Source organism: Chelonoidis abingdonii, chromosome 2 (assembly GCF_003597395.2).
Source record: "Chelonoidis abingdonii isolate Lonesome George chromosome 2, CheloAbing_2.0, whole genome shotgun sequence".
NCBI classification, from domain to species: domain Eukaryota; kingdom Metazoa; phylum Chordata; order Testudines; family Testudinidae; genus Chelonoidis; species Chelonoidis abingdonii.
Genome location: NC_133770.1, coordinates 249,268,241 through 249,284,024, shown reverse-complemented (window position 1 = coordinate 249,284,024; position 15,784 = coordinate 249,268,241). Strand labels below are relative to the sequence as shown.

The following is a 15,784-nucleotide window of genomic DNA, read 5'->3' as shown; positions in this document are numbered from 1 at the left end:
CCTCATCATATTTCTCTAGCTTGCTTGCTAGCCTTATATTAATACCTGCCCCTGGACAATTTCCACTACCTGCGTTCTGACGAAGTGGTATTCACCTACGAAAGCTCACGCTCCAAAATGTCTGTTAGTCTATAAGGTGCTACAGGATTCTCTGCTGCTTTTACAGATCCAGACTGACACAGCTATCCCTCTGATATTTAAAAACAATAACATTGTTTAACAATCTAATGAAGTTTTGGATACCAGTGCATAGCATGTATGCTGAAAACACTGTCTAAACTTAATTTTTCCATTTGTAACAAATTTCTTAGGCTCATCTTCATTATTCATATTAATATACAAATAGGCATGGCATTGATCCAGTGTGTGCATGGTCAAGAGACTGATGGTTTGTGTATATGGCTAGAGGAATTTATTTGTGCATACAAGACTTGCCGACCCTGCCAGAGTTAACGATTTTAGCTTCTCCATTATATTTTCCTTGGGAAAAATATATATTTATATGAATCATTCAGCTGTATGTTGAATTGGCCAGCATTTTGTCCATGTCTCTTTTTAAGATTTCATGTCGGTTATTAGTGAAGTTTCCTATGTAGTTCTGATGACAAAAGCTGCTCGCTGCTTTTCACATGCCTAATCAATTTTAACCATAATTGTTCCTTTGATCTTCAAGCACCCTTCTTCTTGGTTTTCTCTTCTGCCTTAAGGTCTTTTGCTATGCATCTGGAGTTGAAAGCTGATAACATTTCTGCTGCTGTCAAGTTGGCTCCTTTCATTATCAATCTGTCTCCATCAGCTGTAAAGGAAAGATTGTAAGTTTTAGAGGTGATAAAGTTATAAGAAACAATTTAGCATACATTCAAACTAAAAATCGGTGTAAACACTTAGTTCATTCAGTTTACTTAAAAATATTCAATGATTTCATATACCCATTACCACTGAATCCGTGTGCATATATTAAGAACAAGGAACACATTAAAATTAACTGCCCACAACAACAAAAACAGCGTCCATCCCTGAACTGCCTCATCCAAACATAAGGAAAAGCTCTTCAGATATGATCTAATTTCAGAACAGATGTGTTACTAAAGTGGTTCACACTATTCTCTGAAAGTCAGCAAACTTGGACTCTAAGGGTATGTCTACACTAGAAAGGTAAGTCGACCTATATTATATCGACTTACAGCCACTGCTGTAATTACTGTAGTGGCAGAGTTCCACACTACCCTCCTTGGGTCAGTGGTGTGTGTCCTCACCAGGAGCACTTCCACTGACCTAAGAGGGGTAGTGTGCAGAGCTGAGACACCAGTCTCTCAGATCTGCTGGCAGTTCCCTACTTGGAGCCCGGCTGCTGCACAGACTTCTGGTGTGTTACTCTCCCTCCACTCGGGTGGGAGTGTGGGGGGAGCGGGGGGAGCTCACAGCTGGGTCCAGGCACCTAGGCTTCTCACCATGGCTCCCAGACAAGAGTGGAGTCCATTCTCACCCCAGCTCCCAGGCAGGAGCAGAGTCCAGCCTCCCACCTGTCCAGGGGAGCTGGGGGAAGCTCGACTCTAGCTGCCTGCTTTCTTGTTAATTTCATGGCTCCTATCAACAGCTGATTTAAGTAACGAAGTGTCTACTCGTACACTGCATCGCCCTAATTACGTCGACATAAGCCTTACGCCTGTTGTGCAGGCGGAGTTATAACAGTGTAGCACAGCACTTAGGCTATGTCTACACTTACCAGAGATCAATGCTGATGTGATCAATGTAGCAGGGGTCAATTTAGCAGGTCTGGTAAAATCTTACTAAATTGATTGCAGAGTGCTCTCCAGTCGACTCCAGTACTCCACCGGAATGAGGAAAGTAAGGTAAATCGACGGGAGAGCATCTCCCATCAACGCAGCACGGTGTAGACACCACAGTAAGTTGACCTAAGCTATGTCAATTCAAGAGTGGCATAACTTAGGTTGACTTACCACGGTAGTGTAGACAAGGCCTAACATCAGCAGGAGGAAGGCTGTTGTGTAGACACCGACATAATTAGGTTGACATAAGCTGCCTTACATCGACCTGTGTAGTATAAACCAGCCCTAAGGGAGTGGATTCCACATCTGAAAGAGACAAGATGGGTGAGGTAATATCTTTTAGTGGACCAGCTTCTATTGGTGAGACAGACAAGCTCTCTCACCAACAGAAGTTGGTCCAATAAGAGATATCACCTCACCCACTTTCTCTCTCTAGTATCCCAAGACCAACAATCTACAACTATACTATATATTGTGTATAGTCAGTTTCAGTTTCCTCTGAAGAGGAAGCAAGTTAATCAGTTTACCCTGTTCGTGTGTGTCTTTACTACAGAAACAGGTAAGAACAAACATTAGGAAAATTTCATTTTAAAACCTAACAATTGTCAGGGAGAACTAGGAACAAAATGTAGTGCCTAAAACTAATTGTAACTAAATTTCAGTGACTAGATTTTTCAAGTTGACAGTATCCCTCAAAAAATTATAGCAAGCCCAGCAGCATAATGCACTGTGTTGTGCAGTTACCAAGTTCAGGTCACAGAATCATAGAATATCAGGGTTAGAAGGGACATCAGGAGGTCATCTAGTCCAACCCCCTGCTCAAAGCAGGACCAATCCCCAGACAGAGCACAGCACTGAGCTTCATCTCTAGTATACCCAGGCAGAGGTAAGGATGGGAAATAAATGAGGAAGGAAATACCATAGACACGCTGATTGAAAAATATATATGTTTGACATATCAAAGCAAAACCTTTGCCCTGTTCACTAGAAATGGCAGCTGACCCAATTAAAATATGAAAGTTTAAAGGAAAACAAATAGATAATGATTAGTGAAGGAAAAAACTTAATGGGCTGGGTTTTCTGTTGGACCTCTTAGAAGGCATCAGAACAGAAGGTAAAGCTCAGGAGAGAGGAGAACGACGGTGGATTAAAGCGATTTGTAAAGTGCCTCAAATCTGGGCTGCTTTGGGGTTGACAGAAACCTCCAGAATAAGTTAAAGGGGCCCACAGAGCTGGCTGCACATCTTGTAGACCCATTTCTGTAAACATTTATACATATGAGTAGTCCCATTGAGGTGGGACAGCTCATATGACCAAGTTACTCAACTGCATAAGTAGCTGCAGGATCAGACCTTAAGTTCTCAAGACTGAGAAGTCTATGACTCCAATATTACAAGCAAGATGCACAGAGGTGGACAGGTCTCTGTGGCAGCATGGAGCCACACTGACTTCAACAGGGCTCTGCACAGGTACAAGGGTCCACTTGCAGACCTCTCATTTAAGTACTGGAGCTTTATGTTTGCAATGAAGTCAATCTCTTTTTTTTCAGCATTCCCTTTCTTCCCAGTTCTAAATCCAGTAGACCGAATTTTTTATGATTTCCTTCCATATCCATTAACCTCTCTGATTCCATCCTACTTTTGCTCAAAAACATGTTTGTACAACATCTAACACAATATGGTTCTGATCCATAACTGGGATATCAAGATACTACCACAATACAAATACAAATTACAGGAAACAACCACAAATATCTTCCAGTGTGAGTCTGGAAAGGCTCTGTTCCCTTTAAGATGAATGATAAACTCCTTACCAAACATGATGTCTACAACTGGTTCAGATCCATCATGTCTTACATCTGTTGTCACTACACAGTTGATATTGGAGGCACGAGCTTTTTTACTGTTTACATGTTCAAGAAATATTCTGAAAAGATTAAAGAAATATAGATTAAGTAAGAATATACAGAAGATATTTCTGCAATTAATTTACATAGTTTGATGTTGCTAGCTAACCAAAATACAAACCAATTAGGATTTATATTTACTGCTCCAGTTCTACAAGGAGTTCCATAAGTGCAGACTCAATTGCATGATCATTTTAACAGATTACTACTACAAAGAAATTTTAAAATCCAATTTGCTTTTCACTATTTTGTTTACTTGCTGCATTTCTTTTTGCGAGCTGGGATAATGCAATCAATCAATCAAATCAGTTTTATTTTTCTTTATAACCAATTTTACTTTCAGGGTTGTCAATGTTTCAGTGTTTGGAGTTCAGAGAAATGTTTATTTTGTTTAAATCTCTCTCTCCCTTGGATTTTTTCCCCAACTCCATGGTAACATTTCTAATGATTTGCTGAAGTTTGTGTAATTTGTTTTTCAACATTTAAATTTTGGCCGAAGTTCAATTAACAGGGTCCCTTTGAAGCCAAGTCAATCACCTGCAGGAGTCAGTAGGGGATTCCCTGCACGCACACCAATGTATTCTGTTGTGGGTTACTTTTCTTGCCTTTCTCTGAAGCATCAGCGATGGCAACAGCTGGAGATATGACATTGGAACATAAGAACGGCCGTACCGGGTCAGACCAAAGGTCCATCTAGCCCAGTATCTGTCTACCGACAGTGGCCAATGCCAGGTGCCCCAAAGGGAGTGAAGCTAAGGGTACGGCTACATTAGAAATTTCAAAGCGCTCTGCCCGGGCAGCGCTGTGGTGCAACACTTGCCCGCCGGCAGCCGTCTTCTGAAGTGTGCAGTGTAATTCAGAGCCGACAGCCATTGGCGAGCAGAGCCTTCAGCGCTTGCTTGTAAACCACATCCCTTCATGTGTGATTAGCGATGCAGCTGCTGTGCCGCGACACTTTACAGCAAAGCGCTGCATCATTGCAGCCGCTCAGGCGTGGTGTTTTTTCACACCCTGAGCCGGCGAAGTTGCAGCGCTGTAAAGTGCAATGTAGCCAAGACCTAACTAGTGCAATGATCAGTGATCCTCTCGCGTGCACCATCCATCTCCATCCTCTGCTTGCCCAGTAGGCTAGGGACACCATTCTTTACTCTTCCTGGCTAATAGCCATTTATGGACTTAGCCACCATGAATTTATCCAGTTCCCTTTAAAACAATGTTATAGTCCCAGCCTTCACAACCTCTTCAGGTAAGGAGTTCCACAAGTTGACTGCGCTGTGTGAAGAAAAACTTCCTTTTATTTGTTTTAAAGCCGCTACCTATTAATTTCGTTTGGAAGGGATGGGCCAGAGCTCTTAGGCGGCATCAAGCATTCTCTCTCTCAAGGTGCTTGATTGGCTGGTTCTTGCTCATATTCTCAGGGTCTACCTGATCACCATATATGGGGTGAGGAAGGAATTTTCTCTCAGGTCTGATTGGCAGTGACCTTGGTTGTGTTTCACCTTCCTCTGTAGTGTGTGTCGGTGTGGGTTACTTGCCAGGATTAGCTGGATATTTCTAATCACTTAATTATTTACCTGGCATTGTGAGGGTCTTGGGCACTGGTACACCTTGGCCTCTCCTATTCTCTGCCTGTGGCTCATAGCATCTAGTCTCATGAGAGCTGCAATACTTTGGTCTAATTTCAGTCGTTGGGTTTTGCATGCAGGCACTGGGTGGTGGTGGTGGTGGCAACCTGTAATATACAGGTCAGACTAGATGATCTGGTTGTCCCTTCTAACCTTTATTACTGTGTGTGCATGCACATGCACGCCTGCGGGTGTGTTCTAAAATAACTCCTCAAATCTGCTCCAAATTTGTGTTTTATGTTCCTTTAGTAAAGCAGTTAAATCATGGAAAAAACACAATTATTTGGTCTTCAGGCAATTGATTACCAAAGAATATCACCACTGTGTTTTTCCTCACTATTTCTAAGTATTGTAACACTAATAACTAGGGCCCTACTAATTTCACAGCCGTGAAAAACACATCATGGACCATGAAATAATCCATTTGTCACAAAGGGGGCGGGCTGGGGGACGACTACTAGAGCCACCTCTGGGAGCCTCCTCCTGCTGCAGGATGCTCTGGAACTGGACAGCAGCCCCAGAGATTCCTGCAGCTAGAGGAGGCTTGTGGAGTTGGATCAGATCTTCCCTGTGCTGCTGGGAGCATCCCAGCAAAGGGGGCTCCTAGCTGATAGTCTGCAAGGCCGGCTTTAGGAAGTGCGGGGCCCAATTTGAACGTTTTTGGCAGGGTCCCGGCAGGGATGACTAAAAAAAAAAAACCATGTGAAAAAAAAGCCTTTCATTTCTTAGCAGCCAGTTCCCTGTAAAAAGTACTGATTTAAGGGATGTGCCACATTAGATATTTTTTGTACCAATAGGGTTACCATACGTCCATATTTTTAAAAATTCCTCCCGGATGGCAATTTAAGAACCAAAAAGCTGGACATGTCCGGAAAAATACGGATGTATGTTAACCCTACCTAAAGTTCTTTTTCAAAAAGATGGGCCTGAACTAGAAATGAGCTCCGTTTCACATGTGTAGGTCCCCACCACTCCCTGGGGGTGTGCTAGGCTGACCAGATGTCCTGATTTTATGGGGACAGTCCAATGGGGGTCTTTTTCTTATATATGATCCTACTACTGCCCCACCTCATTCCAATTTTTCACACATTGCTGTCTGGTCACCTAGGGTGTGGCACATGTATGGTCGCCAGCTGCTCCCTGCCTCCTCATGAAGCAGAGTGCAGGGTTACTGCCCTCTGGGAAGCTGCAGGGCACTAGTAGGACATGGAGGGCTGGCTGAGGCAGGGCAGGGGGTGCAGGGCTGGCTGCAGACAGGGGCTGGCTGGCAGGCAGGGCAGGGGGTGCAGGCTGGCTGCCAGACAGGGGCTGGCTGGCAGGCAGGGCCGGGTGTGCGGGGGTTCTGCTGCAGACAGGGGCTGGCTGCAGGCAGGGCAGGGAGTGCAGGGCTGGCTGCAGGCAGGGGCTGGCTGGCAGGCAGGGCAGGGGTGGCAGGGGCTGGGCTGCAGACAGGGGCTGGCTGCAGGAGCGGGGCAGGTGTGCAGGGCTGGCTGCAGACGGGCTGGCTGCAGGCAGGGCACGGGGTGCAGGGGCTGGCTGGAGACAGGGGAGGTGGGGTGGGTCTGGCTGGCTTCAGGCAGGGCCTCAGGGGAGTGCAGCAGGGTTGGGCAGGCCTGAGACAGAGGAGTGTGGACTGGCTGCCTTCAGCAGGGAGTGCGCAGGGTGGCTGAAGACAGCAAGGGTGCGGGGCTGGTGCGCAGGATAAGAGGTGGCAGGGCTGGTGCGGGCAGGGGCTGTATGTCTTGGCTGCAGGCAGGGCAGAGGCGTGTGCCCGCAATCGATAACTCCGCCCTGGTGCAGGGCAGGGGGTTGTAGCAGGGCTGGCTGCGGAAGCAGGGCGTGCAGGTACAGGGGGTACAGCCTTACCCTGTACAGTAAGTGCCCTCCTCCTTCCTTCTCTCTCCTCACCAGTGGTAGCACAGCAGCCCAGGGCTCAGGGGCTATTTAAAGGGCCAGGGGCTCCCCTGCTTCCACTGCCCTAGCCCCTTGAATAGCCGCGGGAGCCGCCGGGGGAGTGGCAGGGCTCCGGAGGCTATTTAAAGGGCTGGGAGGTAGAAGCAAGGGGAGCCCCACACTTTTGAAATAGCCCCCAGGCTCCAGCAGTGGGCTGCTTACTTTCTGGGTTTGCAATTTAAGGGCCTTGAGGCCCCAGTCCCTGCTTGGAGCCCCAGGCTCTTTAAATTGCCCCCCGGGGGAACTGGCCACCCTGTTACAGCGCACTGCAGGGCATGTGGGGGCCCTTTACAGGCGGCGGGGCCCGATTCGGGGGAATTGGTTGAATTGGCCTAAAGCCGAGCCCTGATGTCTGGGCAGGTCTGGGGAGGACAGAACTTGCGCTTTCCCTGCAGGCGGTGCTCTTGGGTATCTCTCCTGCTGCAGATAGCTCCGCACCCCCCCCCTACCTCTGTCCAGCTCTTGAAGCAGCACAGAAGTAAGAGTGGCACTCATGACCCCCCCCCCCCTCCCGCCACACACACACACAACAGGTTTGAAACCGTTCCACACATATCCCTTTGGGTCGGGACCCCCATGGTTACAACACCAATAAATTTTCAGATTTAAAATCTAAAAATGTGAAATTTACCAATTTTCAAATCACTATTCGTCATGAAATTGAGAATAATGGATCAAGACTTTGGTAGGAGCTGTACTATAACCAAAAGGCCCCTATCTTACAGGGCTGACCCACATCGGTTGACCCTTGCACCTCACGTGGACTCTCTCCAATGACTGCTGGGGACATGGACTGCTTTTAGCATAGACTAAAGTTAAGCACATGCATGTTTGCAGCTTGATGTACCTCTACACTTTGAGCTGGAGGTGCAAATTCGAGCTAGCAGGAGACTAACCATGCTAGCTCTGACTGACTATTGTGCCAAAAAAATAGGAGTGTAGCACTGTGGCAGCAGAAAAGGGCTAACCCACACACCACATGACTCCTGTGTCTCAGACTATAACGTGCTGCTAGGTCATTCCCTCTACTCCTACACTCTATTTTTAGCACGCTAGCTCAGTCCCAGCTCCAGCAGATAATGTCCCCTTAAGTTGCGGAATTTACACTTTCCAAGTCATAGTGTAAAGTAGACATACCCAAGACACAGACAGAATCAGAAGACAGACTTAGTTGTATTTCAACCCATCTTCTGATCATATTGTTACAGGATACCTTTCCTGTGGAACTTTGTTACAGTATCATTTCTCTGAAAAGTTAATAAAAAATGGTGCCTTGCTATTAAAAAGAATTGCTTCCTCGAGTGTGTTCCAGACATATATCTTGATTACTGATAGTAAATTCATATCGTTATTGTTAGTGACAGTAATTTTCCACTCTGCATTTTACTCTTTCATCATGTTAATAAGAACGCACATCAAGAGGCGGGAACTAGATTCTATTCCTTCTTTTTACAACATCAACAATTGTTTGCTAAATATGTAAATCTACATTTGTGCAAATCGAGTGAACACATCTGTACAGGGCAGTAATGTGGCACGCTTAGAGACTAAATTTATTCTTGACTTATCTGTTACAGGTGTCACAAACCAGTATCTGAAACAATGGGGTTGCATAGGTCTTGTCTGGGTCTTAAGTTGGCCAACTCCTCATGATATTTGCCTACTTATTTAACTTAAATATAGAGATGGCCATACGAGTTCAGGCAATGATGGCATTTATTATCCTGTTCATCCAATAGTGGCGCAAGGAGAGCTGCTTCAAAGGAATGAGTAGAAACAGAGCAATATCAAGTTTGATCCAACCCATTCCTCAATCAAAGGCTTGGGGACAGGGAGGGGTATAGGGGGATGGGCTGCTCCCCGTGAACCAAGTTTGGGGGGGAGGGACGGGCTGCTCCCCCTGAGGAAGGTATGGGGGAGATCGGCTGCTCCGCGTGAGGGGGTATCGGGGGACAGGCTGCTCCGCGTGAGGGGGGCACGGGGGGTGGGGACGCGCTGCTCCCCGTGAGGAGGGTATAGGGGAAACGGGCTGTTCCCCGTGAGAAGGGCATGGGGGGATGGGCTGTTCTCCGTGAGGAAGTATAGGGGAGACGGGCCGTTCCCTGTGAGGAGGGGATGGGGGGGGCGGGCTGCTCCCCGTGAGAAAGGTATAGGGAAGACGGGCTGTTCCCCCTGAGGGGGGATGGGCTGTTCCCTGTGAGAAGGGTATAGGGAGGACGGACTGCTCCCTGTGAGAAAGGTATAGGGGAAACGGGCTGTTCCCCGTGAGGGGGTATCGGGGGATGGGCTGTTCCCCGTGAGGAAGGTATAGGGAGGACGGACTGCTCCCTGTGAGGAAGGTATAGGGGAGACGGGCCGTTCCCCGTGTGGAGGCGGAATGGGGGCGGGTGGCCGCCCTCCCGAGCTCTCCTCACCGCGTGGTTTCCACGTTGGTCTGGAAAGGGCAAAACCGGACCATGACGCTCTTCACGTGCCTCAGTACCGCCGCGGCCTTGGGCACCGCCATCTTCCCCTTGCTCTGCCTGGGACTACAATTCCCAGACGCCCCTTCGCCAAGGCGGGACGCAGAGGGCTGCGGTGCGCGCAGTTCTGTGGGAAATGTAGTGCTCGGCGGGAGCGCGGTGCTGCGGCAGGACCCGGATGCCGGGGCCCCTAGCGGAGCCGCTGTGCTGGTGCCTGGGCTTGCGCCCTAGGGGTACTCGCAGCCTGTCCCCTCCCCTCGGTTCTCCCGCTGCGGGGTGACAGCGTTTGCAGCTGGGGCTGCTGCCTCAAATGAGCCGTTTTCACCCATGTAAAGAAATTGTCCCCGCATTGGGAACGGACTCAGATGTTGCCCTGGGAGCAGTCGGATGGGTGCGGGGCAGTGTGCGCCCCGCCGGGTAGCGTTCATTACAGTGCAATGCAATGAACAGAAATGCGTTAGGAGCAGGACACCCCTGGCCTCACCAAAGCTTTCGAAAGACAAAGGGTAAAGATTCGAGTTCAGGGCAATTGTTAGGAAATTGGATTCTTTTCACGTCAACATTTTTATTTGATTCTTTTTTCTTCATCTAACTTATTAAACAACAGGAGCAAAAATGTAGAACTATAAACGTAGTATATATCTGTGCCCTGGTGCCCTGTAGTTTGCTCATACAGGGCCCCACTCCAGTTGGCTTTGTGCAGATGGACATTCATTGGGTTGTCAATAGAATTGCCAGCCCTCCAGGATTGTCCTGGAGTCTCCAGGAATTAAAGATTAATTTTTAATTAAAGATTATGTCATGTAATGAAACCTCCAGGAATATAGCCCACCAATATTGGTAACCCTTGTTGGCACATGAAGTATCACTTGCAGAATCAGGACAGACCCTAGTTTCTTGTAAGTTTCTCTGCCGTCATAGAATTTAGAATTGCTGGCGTTAAGGATATAAAGATGTATATCCCTGGCTATATATGGCCCTGAGCCTCTAATGCGTTGCTGTGTGGGCATGGATACATCCATACAGAGCTCACTGCAGGATCTGAGCCTATTTCTGTAAAATATACCAATTGGTTTCCACCACTTCTCCTAGGAATTGTGTCTTGCTTTGGTTTGCCTGGCCTCCTCTGATAATATCTATCAATTTTTTAAACAAACCTTTTTTATAAGAATTGTTGTATACTAAACAAAGGGCAATCTGAATCATTACTATTATAAAATATAGAAGAGAGACCTACTGAAGAATCTGATAGAAATGGAAATAAAGACTTTTTTAAAATAGGTGCATTAGAAAATATATAAAAGGAGGTAAGATAAACCAGCTAAATCATAGGTCATTAAATAAACACTGTTGAAGTTGATTGGAATGCAGCATAACCGATGCAATTCATCAATTTTACGGCAGAGGGCAGAAACAACTTTTGTAAAGTTTTTGGGAGTTGTGTGTTATCTGAAATTGTTGGTAAAGTACTGGGATCCTATCAAACCTTTGGTGTGAGAGCTTGGAATAAATCCGTTTTGGTAACAAATTTAAATACAGTGTGAAATTCTAGGGAGTCTTTCAATACTGTATTTCATTTTTACCTTGGTTGAAGTGCTTCTGATGCTTTTTTTCCAGTAGTTAACTGATGTACAAAATAGAATAGTTGGCATCACTTGGAAATGGTAAACTATTGTTGTAATGTAGCTTTAGCTCTTTTTTTTAATGTAGTCACTAAATTAACTCCATCTTTCTAGTGAGATGCAGCCGAAACAATAAATTAAATAGTTAAACTAATTTCATAAGTAAGTATTTTAAAACTTTGTCTTCAAATTCATTTATATTATAGCTTTGTCTTTGCAAAAATAAGTCTCTGAGAGAAAGCATTGTAACAAACATACTTCTTAAGCAAAAACTCAGTGATTTAAAAGAGGATTTGCATGAGTAAGAAGTGCCAGATCAGGCACATAGGGGGCAAATAGAATGTTTTATATTTAAAAGGTAAAACCAAACTATAGAACTTCAACAATCCTTTTCTTGCTTCATTATAATACAAATCAGTAACAACATTTCCATCAAATATCGGAGGGGTAGACCTGTTAGTCTGGATCTGTAAACGCGGCAAAGAGTTCTGTGGCACCTTATAAACTTATTGGAGCATGAGCTTTTGTGGGTGAATAGCCGCTTTGTCATCAGCCTCTCTTAAAGCAGGATGGATCAACCTTGATTTGAGAATGCAGAAGAAAGGGTGTATTTTACTGATCATTAAGAGTTCAGTTCTGCCAGGTGCTGGGCACCCTGTACTCCTGTTGATTTCAAAACAGGTAAGGTGGAAATAATCTTTATATGTGTTTTGATAGCAGTTTCCTGTGGAATTTGTACAGTTTGCTGTGCAGAATCCAGAGCGAAGAGAACCTTCTACAATCATCTCCTCCATAATGCAAATCAACCAACCTGTTGGCCTTTGTCATAATCTATAAAAGTTTTATCTTTCCTCCTAGATTTGAACNTCAGGAAAAGGAACACTTGGAGTTCCTGTTTCCCCCAAAATATCCCCTCCAAGCCCCTTCACCCCCTTTCCTGGGGAAGCTTGAGAATAATATACCAATCAAATAGGTAACCAAGGTGAGCATAGATCAGACCCTTGGGTTTTTAGGATACTAAAAAACCAATCAGATTCTTAAAAACAGAGCTTTATTATAAAGAAAAAGGTAAAAGAAGCACCTCTGTAAAATCAGGATAGCAGGTAATTTTACAGGGTAATAAGATTTAAAACATAAAGGATTCCCCTCTAGGCAAAACTTTACAGTTACCAAAAAAAAACAACACAGGAATAAACCTCCATCTTAGCACAGGGAAAATTCACAAGCTAAAACAAAAGATAATCTAATGCATTTCCTTCCTTTTACTTACTATTTCTGTAAAATTAAATGTATCATTTCAGGAGGAGCTGGATTACTTGGTTGGTCTCTGTCTTTGTCTCAGAGAGAACAACACAGATCACAAAGCAAAAACCTTCCCCCACAGATTTGAAAGTATCTTCTCCCCTTATTGGTCCTTTTGGTCAGATGCCAACCAGTTATTTGAGCTTCTTAACCCTTTACAGCTAAAGGAGGATTTTATGCTACCCTTAGCTGTATGTTCATGACATGGCCCAACTTTATTTGCTTGTCTGCGATGGCCTTTGAATAGCCCCCCATTGATCTCTTCCTTTGTCCTCTCTCCATGCAGCACTGTGCGGGTGCATCTGGGGGATTATAATCTACAGGTGAAGGAAGGCACAGAACAGATACGAAGAATCCATAACTTCTTCATGCACCCTGGGTATAACCTCCGTCCTCATGACAACGACTTCATGCTTCTGGAGTTGGATAAGCCCGCTCTACTCAACAGCTACGTGAACACAATCAACCTGGCTACCTGTTGTCCCTCTCCTGGAACACGATGCAGTGTGTCAGGATGGGGTACCATCAAGTCCCCCCAAAGTATGGCGTGCTGAGTGTGGAGGGGAGTGGTTGAGCTTGGGCTAAGCTTTGGCAGGGGGTGGAAGCTCTTTAAGGAGACCTTGTTAATGGGCTAACAAGGGTCTTTGGCTTTTCCTGGGGGTAACAATTTGTAATTAAAAATGTAGCTTTGACAACACCAAAGTGTCCCACAAATTAGGAGCATTTTCATTCATTTCAGAGAAAAATATTCAGAAAAAAGTGAAAACTTTACATTTTGTAAACACTAGGACACAATGGCTTAATATTTTTCTCTATTTGAAATGTTTCCTTTTGAAATTTCCGTTCCTTTTTTTTCAAAACAAGTTTAAAATGTTACAGACGTGCTTCAAATCACAATGAAATATTATAAGATCACATAAAATACTGGATCTAAATGAAACAGTTTGTTTGACCTGAAATGAGGGCTTTTTTCTGGTTTTACTGTTCCTCAAAAATTTCCTTTTTTGGAATATGAATGTGGCCAGATCCCAGCTGGGGTCAATGGGCCGCAGCTCCATTGGAGTCAATGGGACCAGATTCCAGCTGGGGTCAATGGGCCGTAGCTTCATTGGGGTCAATGGGGCCAGATCTCAGCTGGGGTCCTTGGGCTGTAACTCCATGGAGGTCAATGGGGCCAGATCCCAGCTGGGGTCAATCGGCCGTAGCTCCACTGGAGTCAATGGGGCCAGATCCCAGCTGGGGTCAATGGGTCATAACTCCATGGAGGTCAATGGGGCCAGATCCCAGCTGGGGTCAATGGGCCGTAACTCCATTGGGTCAATGGGGCCAGATCCCAGCTGGGGTCAATGGGCCATGTTGTCAAGAGGTGTTGTCAGATGCTACCGGTGTGGTGCTTGGCTGTCTCCTTGTTGGTATCACTCGGCTGCGTGCGTGTGCTCGCCCCATGTGCTGCCCCAGCTCTGCAGATAGCTGATGCAGCAGACCTGACGAGAACCCCCAATGACCACAGACTCTAGTAAGGTGCAAAGTCGCGTCTGCTAGGTTTATTGTGATCTCGGACACAATGGCAGTTCCCTGTAGGTTTCTTAGCCTAATTCAGGGCATACTACGAGAAAGTGCCTCTTGGCAATGGACCCAGCTCAGTGGCGGGACTTTCCACTGCCCCCTCGGCCAGACAAAGACACCGCCCCAGAGATGTATTCTTATACACAGGTACAAACAAGTTACATATCACTTCTGACGTATTGAGGTGCAACCCCTTTACGCAGTAAGGTACAACCCCTCTAAGTCGTAAGGTGCCGCCTCTCACCTTGTACAGAATGGTTCGATCAAAACAACTCTATTCATCATTTTACCCTTTTGCCCCTGTCATTGGGATGAGACAGTCTGTTCCTTGTTATCTATGTGGAATGTGCAAGTATGTGAATGTTCTGATCTTTAGTATTCAGTACCTTTTAGGTACCTATCTTCTTGCAGCATCAGCCCTTTTTTTGCCAGCTTCTGTGAGCAGGGCCTGCCTCTGGCTCACAGCTCCACTTTGCTTTATGTTAGCAAAGTCTTGACCATTACTTTAGTTCAGGCCTTAGGCCTCATATCAGGCCTCTGATACCAATCTTTATGTCTCAGGGCCTCCTCTTACTACATTCCCCCACTTTTTGTCTTTTTATGGGGAGGATGTTTACCCATCGTCCCGGAAAAGCATAATGCATGGGCTAAAGGTAACCCAGTGGGCTAAACACTGTTATGTGGTTACCTTATTTTACCATCCATACACTTATGCCCCATCTGTTTTTTAGTCTGCACATTCCCTCGTATGACTGTTAGGCAGATTTTATTATCCAATTATTTTTTAGTTTTTTATGGTGGGCCTGAGAATGTTAGGCCCGGGACCATGACTGAGGAATGTAATATTATGATTTTTAGAGGCACTCCCAAATAATTAATACATATGAATTATATGGATATGGCATATATTTGTAGTGTGCATGGGCATATATGTATAGTATGTATGTGTACATATGACACCAACTTATATTCAAGCATAAGCATGTTTTTCCAGTTTGCTGGTGTACTCTGGCCCTTTTACTTTGGTGATACAGATAGAAACACACTTCTATTAGGGCAATTTCAGTTATCACCTGTCTCATCATTAGTAGTAGGCTGAGTGTTATACTTAGGCTAGGAGGGAGGGAGTCCCTCTGGTCTATGTAAAGCTGAGACCCTGTAAACATTTTGCCATCTTGATTTTACAGAGATAATTTTTTACTTTTTTCTTTCTTTAATTAAAAGCTTTCTTTTTTAAGAATCTGATTGATTTTTTCCTTGTGTAAGACAAGGGGATTGAGTCTGAACTCATCAGGGATAGGTGGGGGGAAAGGAGGAGGCGGGAAGGTGAATTCCTCTCTGTTTTAAGTTTCAAGGAGTTTGAATCACAGTGATCTCTCAGGGTACCCCAGGGAGGGGACAGTCTGGGAGGGGGAAGGAGGGGGAATGGTTTATTCCTCTTTGGGTATGGCTACACTTACATTTTTGCAGCGCTGGTAGTTACAGCTGTGGTCGTACAGCTGTGTAGGGCCAGCGCTGCAGTGTGTCCACACTGACAGCGACCAGCGCTGCAGTGTGT

At 45.6% G+C, this 15,784-nt stretch overlaps 1 protein-coding gene across 1 annotated transcript; it reads right to left on the bottom strand.

Annotated features, from left to right (window-relative positions):
* Window positions 1–298: 298 nt before the first annotated feature.
* LOC116817110 (large ribosomal subunit protein mL53-like) lies at window positions 299–9,800 on the bottom strand. The gene is made up of 3 exons (XM_032766903.1): window positions 9,689–9,800; window positions 3,604–3,716; window positions 299–796 (listed from the first exon to the last, which is right to left on the bottom strand). Exons 1-3 carry the CDS (start codon window positions 9,778–9,780, stop codon window positions 669–671), a joined length of 333 nt encoding a protein of 110 aa, XP_032622794.1. The 5' UTR covers window positions 9,781–9,800; the 3' UTR covers window positions 299–668.
* Between the last annotated feature and the right edge of the window lie 5,984 nt (window positions 9,801–15,784).

Coding starts and splice junctions, on each gene's coding strand:
- LOC116817110 (XM_032766903.1), bottom strand. CDS start 9,780: ATGGCGGTGCCCAAGGCCGCGGCGGTACTGAGGCACGTGAAGAGCGTC. Junction 3,717..9,688: donor ACCAACGTGGAAACCACGCG/GTGAGGAGAGCT, acceptor TAATCTTTTCAG/AATATTTCTTGAACATGTAA. Junction 797..3,603: donor AGTTGTAGACATCATGTTTG/GTAAGGAGTTTA, acceptor TTTCCTTTACAG/CTGATGGAGACAGATTGATA.